This window comes from Condylura cristata, unplaced genomic scaffold (assembly GCF_000260355.1).
Source record: "Condylura cristata isolate star-nosed mole 26May11 unplaced genomic scaffold, ConCri1.0 scaffold00012, whole genome shotgun sequence".
In the NCBI taxonomy this organism is placed as follows: domain Eukaryota; kingdom Metazoa; phylum Chordata; class Mammalia; order Eulipotyphla; family Talpidae; genus Condylura; species Condylura cristata.
In genome coordinates, this window is record NW_004567113.1 from 9,403,937 (window position 1) to 9,414,056 (window position 10,120).

Sequence of the window (10,120 nt, forward strand, 5' to 3'; positions counted from 1 at the left end):
TCTGATTTACTGTCACTGCTATCACTGCTGTCACTACTATCACTGCTGTCACTGCTGTCTGATTTACTGTCACTGCTATCACTGCTGTCACTACTATCACTGCTGTCATTGCTGTCACTGCTGTCAGACTTGCTGTCACTACTATCACTGCTGTCACTACTATCGCTGCTGTCGCTGCTGTCACTGCTGTCACTACTGTCACTGCTGTCACTACTATCACTGCTGTCTGACTTGCTGTCACTACTATCGCTGCTGTCACTGCTGTCTGATTTACTGTTACTGCTATCACTGCTGTCACTACTATCACTGTTGTCATTGCTGTCACTGCTGTCGGACTTGCTGTCACTACTATCGCTACTGTCACTACTATCGCTGCTGTCACTATCACTGCTATCACTACTGTCACTATCGCTGCTGTCACTGCTGTCACTGCCATCTGATTTGCTGTCACTGTTATTTGACTTATCTTTGCTGCTATCTGATTTGCCATTGTCATGGCTGCCATTGTTGCCATTGCCATTACTGTCACTATCATTAGCATCAGATGTGCTTTCACTGTTATTATCATCTCCTCCATTTGAGTCACTATCATTGCCATTATCTTTTGATTCATCAGAGTTATGAGAAGTATCTTCTTGGCTACTGCTGTCATTATTTTCAGAATTGGTATCATCATGGCCATTAGACTCATCACTACTATTGGGATCATCTCCTTGCATGGATTCATCGTCAAACTCATAACTGTCATATCCAATACTACTACTGGCACTACCTGCTTTGCTGTGTCCAGCCATATTTCCAGGTTCTGTTTTCGGAAGAGGTCCTTGCATGTTGTCATCCTCTCCTTGTGTCCTGACATTTCCTTTGCTGGCAATCAGTCCATGTTGTCCTATACTCCCCCTACCAACGCTGACTTTCCCAGCTTCTTTGGTAATATCATTTCTGTTGCCACTGCTGGGGCCTTTGATTTCTATTCCCTATGGAAGAATAGAAAAAAGAATGATTAGTCAGTAATTATAATGCTGCAAAATTGCATCGGTCTGCATCGGACTGACTGTGAGCAAAGAAAATAATTCAGTTTCAGTCCCTCAGAAATATCTGTGAAAGTATGCTGCTTTCTTCAGTACTTAAGAGGACTTTGAGGGCCCTCCCTGGTGGCACAACAGGTTAGGACGCAGCACTGCAAGCTAGCCACAGAGGCTTCAATGTGAGTTTGATCTCCCACCCCGGAGGTGATCCACATGGCACAGCAAACTCTCCTGACCCACCCGCTGCTCCCCTCAGCAGTGTACTTGGTCAATCTGCCTGTTCTGCTCCCCACTCTGTCTCTGGTGAAGCCTCTCACTGTACCTCTGGCTTGTACCCCAGTTCTGTATGAATAAATAAATAAATCTTTTTTAAAAAAAAAAAAAAAAAAATGCAAAAAAAACAAGAATAAAAAAAAAAAATAAGAAATTCCTAAAAAAAAAAAAGGACTCTGAGCTTTACATTATATAACCATACATTTTTACCCAATAGGAATTTTTGTAAACAGTCACATGTCTCATCAATTATTTAACATAAGATTTTTCTAGAATTAAAAAATTTTCTGAAATGTCTACTTTCCAAAATTGTTCCATATCAAAGTTCAGTAAGGACTCTATGTTTTGCATTAAATATTCAAATAATCTAGGAGCAAAAATACACAGATGTATGTCATAATTTGTTGTGTGCTACCATCGTGGAAGGACTGGGGAAGAGTGGAGAATTGAAACGCCCATGAAAGAAATCAACTTCACAGACAAACCTTATCTTGGCTCTTCCCAGTAGTACTTGGCTCTAATTCTTGGGTGAGTCCACTGTCCAAACCTGGGCTTTCCCTGTGCCTGGGTTTGGGAGTGTCTGCTATTCTTTTACTGTCCTTGTCCTCTGGAATGCTGTCAGAATCCTCCTCACTCTCGGAGGCTTGTTCTCCATCTTTGTCATGAGGTTCTTCTTTGGGCTTAAGGTCATCATCTTCACTACTCATTGAATTTTGACCTAAGCTGTTGTCACTGTTTTCTTCATGCCCCTGCCCATCCTGGCCTCTGCCATGATCAGAGCCTTCTTTTCCACCTCCTGTTTCCTCATCTGCGTTATCACCAGAGCCTTTGTCTTCATCCTCACCTGCTCCATCCCCACTGGGACTTCCATCAGAATTATCCAGCTCAGCATCTTGTCTATTGCCAGCTCCACTTGCCCCTGGTGTTAATCCTGTCTCACTCCCATTCCCCTCACCTTCTCTCTGAGGTGATATTTCACTTGTATTTCCCTCATTTCTACAGAAATTCTCATTTATTTTATCCTCAGGGTCTGTACTATTATTGCTTCCAGATACTTGATGAACATCTTGGACAACAGTGGCATCCTCACTCTTACTTATGTCTCCAGCATCACCAATTTTTGAATTCTTGTCTGCATTTCCATTGACATTGATCCCATTTGCTGCTCTAACTGTGTCAGTGACACTTATGTGTCCCCTGATGCTTTTAACGGTGGTGCTCTCTTCTTGTCTCTGTAGCCCATCATGGCCATATGTTTCTGATTTTCCTGTGCCCCCTTTTTGATCCTCAGTATTCCCCACTTCATTTGTAGAAGAAACATTCCCTCCTACTTCTACCCCCTCAGAGCCATTCCTCTCTCGTCTGTAGCCATCTCTAATACACTGTGGCTTTTCTCTATCAAGTATAGAGATGCTTTCTTTGGTAGTGTCATTGGCATGTAATTCATTCTGAAAAATAAATAAATAAAAATAAATTGTAAAACTGGCTTGAGGTAAAGCAATCTCAGAACATGAGCATCAATTTCTTTAATTAATAAACTTTTTAAAACAATTTATGTCACCTTTATATCCTATACCTGTATTGACACTTTTGATTTTGCTAGAAGATCTAAATTCTCAGATTTGTCAGCAGTATGTCTCTCCAATGTCTTGATTTGAGGAACCTAGCAAAGTGAAATACTGGAAATTACAAACATTCTTATTTTGGATACTCACACACACACACACACACACACACACACACACTCACACTCACTCACTCACTTACACACTATCCTTAAATGAAGAGGAACAGATAAAACACAAAAGCTAAATAAAGTAAGTAGAAAAAGAGAAGAGGTTTGTTACAGAGCTTGTGAGTTAAATAAACATGCAAATATTTTTCATAATTCTGTTATCACTATTATGAAGTATTAACCAGACCTCTTAAATATATAAGGGGAACCAGGTGTTAGATAGACAGAGAGAGAACTGTAGTGTTTCTATTCAACAAGCCTCTTGGTATAGCACAATATCCACCTTAAATATAATTCTGACCAAAACCCCTCAGAAAATAAAAAGTATAATCAGAACTAGTGTGGAAGCAAATTCAAGTAAGAAGCTACTTGTGTACCCTTCAGGAGAATATTTGAAATAGTTGAGAAAATTCTGGACAATATAAATAACAAGTTTTTTTTTTGTATTACACAAAATGTATCAAAATATTAATCATAGTGCCTGGCTAATAAAACTACAAATGAAAAATAAATAAATAAAATTACAAATGGTTTGATTTTCCTTTATACTTATCTGTATATTCCAAATTTTCCACAGTAAGCATCTTTTAAAAACCCTCTGAGTGACACACTAGTTTTCTTCCAAAGTAAAAATAAAAAAAAAAAATCCCATTTTTCCTATTTTTCTTTACTGAAACTTTCTGAGCTCTATAAAGTTTAGGGATTATTTTATTTTTAGGATGAAATTCACAGGCATTAAGTAAAGATAGGTGAGATCGCCTAGACTTCTAGGCATTGAACATAAATTAATCTGAACAAATTTTTAAAATAATAATCTTCCTGACAAGATATGAGTTTGTATTAGAGAGGTGAGAGCATAAATTTGTATTGCATATTTGATTGTGTTGAGACCCCAAAGGCAGATTCAAGTGTTTGGACTCAGGTTACCTACATAGTCTTAAGGAAACATAGTTATTTAATATCAGGTTTTAAAAGTCAGCAAAGTAGGCAGGTTTTCTGAGGAAGACATACTTACTGGAATGGCCCACGCTGCCACCCAAATGCAAAAATATATAATAATCTTCATTTTCTCTTGAACTCAACAGCTGGTTAAAAAAAAATAATTAAAAAATTATGTAACAAAAATGGTAATTTCAGCAGTATATTATTTGGTCTGTAAACATTTGTCATTTTCCTGGGTAATGAATATAGACAAAAATGAGAAGTCTATTAAGACTCAATATTCTAGAACATTCCTGGAGTGACAATGATACTTGAGAAGGTATTATCAGACTCAACAATGATATAACTCTGGGATTTTTCTGCCTATGCCAATGAAGGAGCACATACACCCATTATTAAAAAGGATATAGCCACTACTTTATCTTATGATTGCTCTTGATGGTAAAAATATGTCTTCTGAACAGAATCAATCAACTATTATCTCTGCTAAGATTGTGTTTAGAAGATATAGTATTTAATACCTCCACCCAAATAGCTATTATTGGACTATCCCAGACTGTAAGGGAAATGAATCACCAACAAGAGGAAGCTTAGCCCTGTGGAAAGATCCTGGAGTTTGGATTTAGAGATCTTGGCTCACTACTACTTAGGTGTGAATTTGAGAAATTTAAGTAGATCATTATTAAGCCTTTCTTTCCTCCATATGAGATTTAAGAAAAAAAAAAACCTACTTCAGATTATCCCAATATCTTAGCAGAAAAATCTTCTCTAAGAAGCTTTCTGTGATGTTTCCAAAGGACATTGGTGTCTCTCTCCTTATATACCTAGCAACTTCTTCACACTGACTAGTACCATCATGTACTGTTTTAAAATAGTTTATTCCCCACTGCTATTATGAGTCTCTGAGAGCCAAGAGAATGTCTTGATAACTATTGTATCCCAAAACGTACAGAAAAAGACATTTGAGAATGCTGTTAATGAAAAAATACTCATGTACAAACAAAACCCAGCACTATTCTGTTTATTTAGTGATCTCTTAGTGTTAAAATTTATTATTACTTTGAGAAACATCATCCCTATTATCATTCACATTCAGAAATAATATAATATATGCTATTTACATATGTACATACATACATATATATATATATATAATGGAATACTACTCAGTAATCAAAAAATATAAATTCAGGCCACCTGCAGCAACATGGATGGAACTGGACAGGATTATGCTAAATGAAATACGTCAGAAAGAAAAGATAAGTATCAGATGGTCTTACTTATAAGCAGAACACAGAAAGCAAACAAAGAATAAAGAAAAAGACAAAGCTGACAAAATAACTATAGATCTGAGGCATATAGCAGGGGCGGGAAGAGAACAAGGGGCTGTGGCGATGGATTATGGGTGATGTGGTGGCGGGTGAACTACAGAGACTAAACATGAGAGGAGAATGCAAATACTGTCCAAAATATAGCAAAAATGACAGAAAATAATAGAAAATAAAATAAAACCAATAAAAATAATTAATAGAGTCCATGTGAAAAAAATATTAATTCCTATTTATTGACTTCATCATGTTGTGATGCTACTATAGAAAAGAAGGGTTTTGATGAAATTCCTGTTACATGAACTGCCAAGGGGTTGATAGATTGTAATACTCCAAAATTGTTTTGATTGAATTTAATGTTGGTAAAGAAAGCACAATTAAGCCTCAATAAATATCGACTACCATAAATATATCATATTTTTGATATACCATATCATGAGAAAATATACAAAAATATCTTCCTCACAGAAAAGATGCCAGAGTTCTAGAGATACTAAAAAAGCAGTAGCTTCTCTTGTAGTTATTCAGCAGAATGCCAAGAATAGCTAGACTATCTTCAAAAGTACCATCGATTAAAATGAGGCTGAAATGACGTCAACACAATTATGTAAGGCAGGACTCTTGAGGCACTCAAGTTAAAGGCAGCTGTTTGGTAAGCAGAGTAGCAGGGTTTATATTATGCTTTGCAGCTTGAACCTAATCATTTCAGAGTAGAGCGGTCAACTCTGTGATTTGGAGGTGCCATGGTGTCCTAGAAAGGTACGTATATTGAAAGCGAAGGTTATGTGTGTCCCATTTTTAGACTGCGATCCTGCAGTCTGACCACTTAAGTTAGCTCTCTTCCTGACCCACTCTTGACCCCCACTGCACAACACCTGAGGAAACTTGCGGTCATTTGCAAAGGGAGGTGCAGAGCTCAACAGACTGCTGCAAAGGTGGCCTCAGTTTTTTCAGCCCAGAAGTGGAGGCTTCAGAACTGCATGAACCGCCTTACTACTTCTCACAAGGAAATGTGATTAGCAATTACCTACTTATTTTGGAGAAGAAAAGAATAAAATTGAAAAATAAAGCCAATCAAAGCTCTCTTGGAAAGCCCAAGCTGGATTCTTTAAGAATCTGACTTTTCTAATTGCTTTTAAGGATTAATTTATTTTTGCATACACACCTGGGTACAAGCCAGAGGCGCAGGGACAGTGAGAGGATTCACCAGAGACAGAGTGGGGAGCAGAACAGGCAGACTGACAATGGCGGGTGGGTCAGGAGAGGTCTTCTGAGCCATGTATGCTATCTCCTAGGAGCTCAAAGTCGCACTGCGGGAGGCTGCAGCTGTGCTTTATTTAACCCCTTGCACCACTGGGGAGGGCCACTTTTCTAATTTTTTTAGTTACAACTAAACAAAGTAATGAAATAATTACCAAATTCCCACCAGTTTGCCTATTTTTAGTAGTATCTCTTTTCTTACACCTACTATGGTATTAGAGTAGGGCTGTAACAGAATCTCTAGATATCTTAAGTAGAAGGGTTTTAATATAATTTTCAAAACCTTAATATCAGTTGGAAGAAATGTTACATTTTTAAACCAAAGATTGATTTTTCTTTCTTTTTTTTTTTTAAAGATTTATTTATTTGTGCATACAGAACTGGGGTACAGGCCAGAGGTTCAGGGGCGGTGAGAGGCTTCACCAGAGACAGAGTGAGGAGCAGAACAGGCAGATCGAGGAAGTACACTGCTGAGGGGAGCAGCGGGCGGGTCAGGAGAGGTCTGCCACGCCATGTGGTCTCCTCGGGGCAGGCAGGAATAGAACTCATGCGGAGGCGGCTTTAGATTCTCAGTGCTGTGCTTTAACCCGCTGCGCCACCAGGGAGGACCAAAGATTGATTTTTCAAGGACCAAGAAATTAATGTTAACTGGGATTCATTCATTTATTCAACACACATTTGAGAGCCTAAGATAACCAGACACTGAGCCTAGGGAACAGACACCAGCCCTCCCCACAGAGCCTACCACTGAATAAAATGGTCAGAACTTGAAGTAAATGGAACATAATGTGTTATATCAAATTTCCTAATCCATGTATATTTCTTAATGAATTCAGTGCTAAAAGATGATTATTGTTATATTTGAAAGAGGGTGAGACTGTTTCTTTCCTTTTGTATTAAATTATTTCATTTCATTCCATCTTACTTGGCAGTAGCTAAAAGATGACTTTAAGTAGGGCCTCCCTGGTGGTACAAGGGGCTAAGTCTCAGCACTATGAAACTAGCCACAGTCACTGCAGCACAAGTTCAATCCCAGGTCAGGGAGCTAATCCACACGGTGCAGCAAACCTCTCCTCTCTCAATGGTGGCTCCCCTCAGCAGTGTATTTCAGTAGATACCCCTTTGCTGTTGCCATCTCTGGTGAATCCTCTCACCCCCTGCACCTCTGGCCTATATCCCCATTCTTATATGCATAAATAAAGTTTTTAAATCTTTTTAAAAATTACTTTAAGTAGATTCTAGATTCTTAAGAAATGGTTTTTCTGGAAAAAATAGTGACGGAGATTTAGTGATTTGTTTATAAAATATTCAAAAGACTCATTTGCAGTTACAATTCTAAAACAACAATTCAAATAACTGGTTTGTCCACATATACTTTTTGTGACCTTTGGCAACTGATATTTTAACATACTGCCTATGTTACAAAATGTATTTGTTTAGCAATGCAATATTTTGCTAGATGGAAGGAACAGTTTTTACCACATAATTTTCCATTATCTTTGTATACATGATTTGACAAGTCAAATGGGAAAAACTCTAGTTATAAAGAGTTAATTCACTTCTCAAAATCTAGTCAAATCTGAAATTCAAATTTCTTTAGAAATGAATCAGTTGGTTCTGAGTAGTGAGGATGTTCTCTTACCTTAAAAGCCTTCAAGGGGACTTTGAAAATCCAGGATTTCTTGTTTTTCTTTTTGAAGACAGAGTGGTACACTGTCCTGGACTTTTGCATGACAATTTTGTACCTGCCCAAATTTAAACTCAGTTTGATAATTTTCTCAACCAATCACTGTTTCGGATCCCTGATATGGGGTTATAAAGTGTCCCTGTGTCTATGAAGCACATAATAACTTCCCTCACTTCCTTCACTTGCTGATATGTATTTGCTCACTGAACCATCCAGTTCCAAAGAGATGAGACTGACTTTCACTTAATTAAATACCTCCTGGCAGGCTGTTTTGCATCTTAAATATAGAGAATCAGTGTAATATATCTGAAAAGAGCCACTTAACTCTGTCACCCTGGCATTTCTTGCCTTACTAAGGTTGGCAATCTAAGAAAACTCTAGGTTTCTTTAGTAAATATGACTGCCTATTTAAGACCCCTGTCATTCTTAAAGTAGGTATTAAAGTGCCTGTGCTATAATTCTAGAAACTGTCCACATGCAGTAGCCTTCATATTGCCTTAACAATCTGTAAATAGTAACTACCCTGAAATCTCTCTGACTTAAATAGTAATGTAAAGCTTAAAAATGACTCAGTTTAGTATTTATTATCAAGTTTAATTTTAAAAATAGATACTCAAAATAAAAACTTACTTTAAGGTAACTAGATGTGCAAAGATGTGTGTGAACAATAGATTTAGCCCTCAGTCATCTCAGTTATTTGAGTCACTAGTGGAGGACAAAATAGAAAACCAAACTGTGTTTCTAGCAGAAACTTCTATTATCTAAACTTGTGTGCTTTCATACCTGATGTCTGCTCTAAGCAGTTCATCTGTACACCATTTTTCATTTGTGGTATCAAAAACTTGACAATCTATGTGTCTCCAAATTTTTTGTCTGGAATTTTCAGAGATAGCCCAATCTTTTTTCTTTCTTTTCTTTTTTTTTTTTTTATGTTACAAAAGCCAAGGGTGTGAGCCACATAAGCACTGATATACTTACTACTACCCAGCAATGGTAACCCCAAGATTTAGGTCTAAAATGACTATGGGAAGAGCAGTGGGATGAAATGAAGTACAAGAGATGGAAAGAAGAGCTGGCTTGAAGCTGTGTTTTCATAGAGAGCACACTGTTTTCATTTGGGCAGTACATTTATGTAAGTAACTGGAAGGACTTCATCAAATTTTAAGGAATCGCAAGTCACCTCTGGGAGCAATACCCTCATTTACACATAAACACCAGTAATGGTTAATAAATTGAAATGACCTTCCTTTTCCCTTCATTTGAATTAACATGAGTTATAGGGAGAGGTTTCAATAATTGATTGAACTTATTGGCAGAAAATCAATACAGACAGTAAGATTTAAAGAGAATTATCAGCCAACTTGATCTAATTGGGATTTACTGAACACTTCATTCAACTGTATCAGAAAGAATATTTTTTTCAAGTGCAGATGGAACATTTACTGTGATAACTCATATTCTAGAGCCCAAAATAAATCTCAGTAATTTAAAAAGAATTAATCACAAAAATATTTTACTTGTGACAATAAAATTTAATTAAAGTCAATAAGAGAAAGGTCTCTGGAAAACCCAAATATTTGGAAACTACATAACACAACTCTAAATAACCAATGGTGAAAGAAGAAATCAATGAAACATACAAACTATGTTAAATTAATGAAAACACAACAATCTGTCAAAATTTTCTAGTACTCCATTGAAAAGCACTGGTGACAGTGGACATCCTTGTCTTGTTTCAGATCTCATTGGGAAGAATTTCAGTTTTGCACTTCTAAGAATGATGTTGGGTCCTCCCTGGTGGCACAATGGATTAAAGCACAGCCCTGCAAGTGAACTGCAGCTGACTCAGAGTTAAATCCCAGCCCTG

The 10,120-nt window shown here is 37.2% G+C and overlaps 1 protein-coding gene across 1 annotated transcript in view; it reads right to left on the reverse strand.

Moving 5' to 3' along the window:
- Positions 1-4,102, reverse strand: part of DSPP (dentin sialophosphoprotein) — a 5,348-nt gene extending 1,246 nt beyond the window's left edge. Inside the window, exons 1-4 of the mRNA XM_004681420.1 lie at positions 4,052-4,102; positions 2,878-2,964; positions 1,787-2,749; positions 4-977 (exon numbers count right to left, since the gene is read on the reverse strand). Of these exons, the coding sequence (XP_004681477.1) occupies positions 4-977; positions 1,787-2,749; positions 2,878-2,964; positions 4,052-4,102 (2,075 nt within the window). The remainder of the gene's footprint in view (positions 1-3; positions 978-1,786; positions 2,750-2,877; positions 2,965-4,051) is intronic.
- Positions 4,103-10,120: the final 6,018 nt, after the last annotated feature.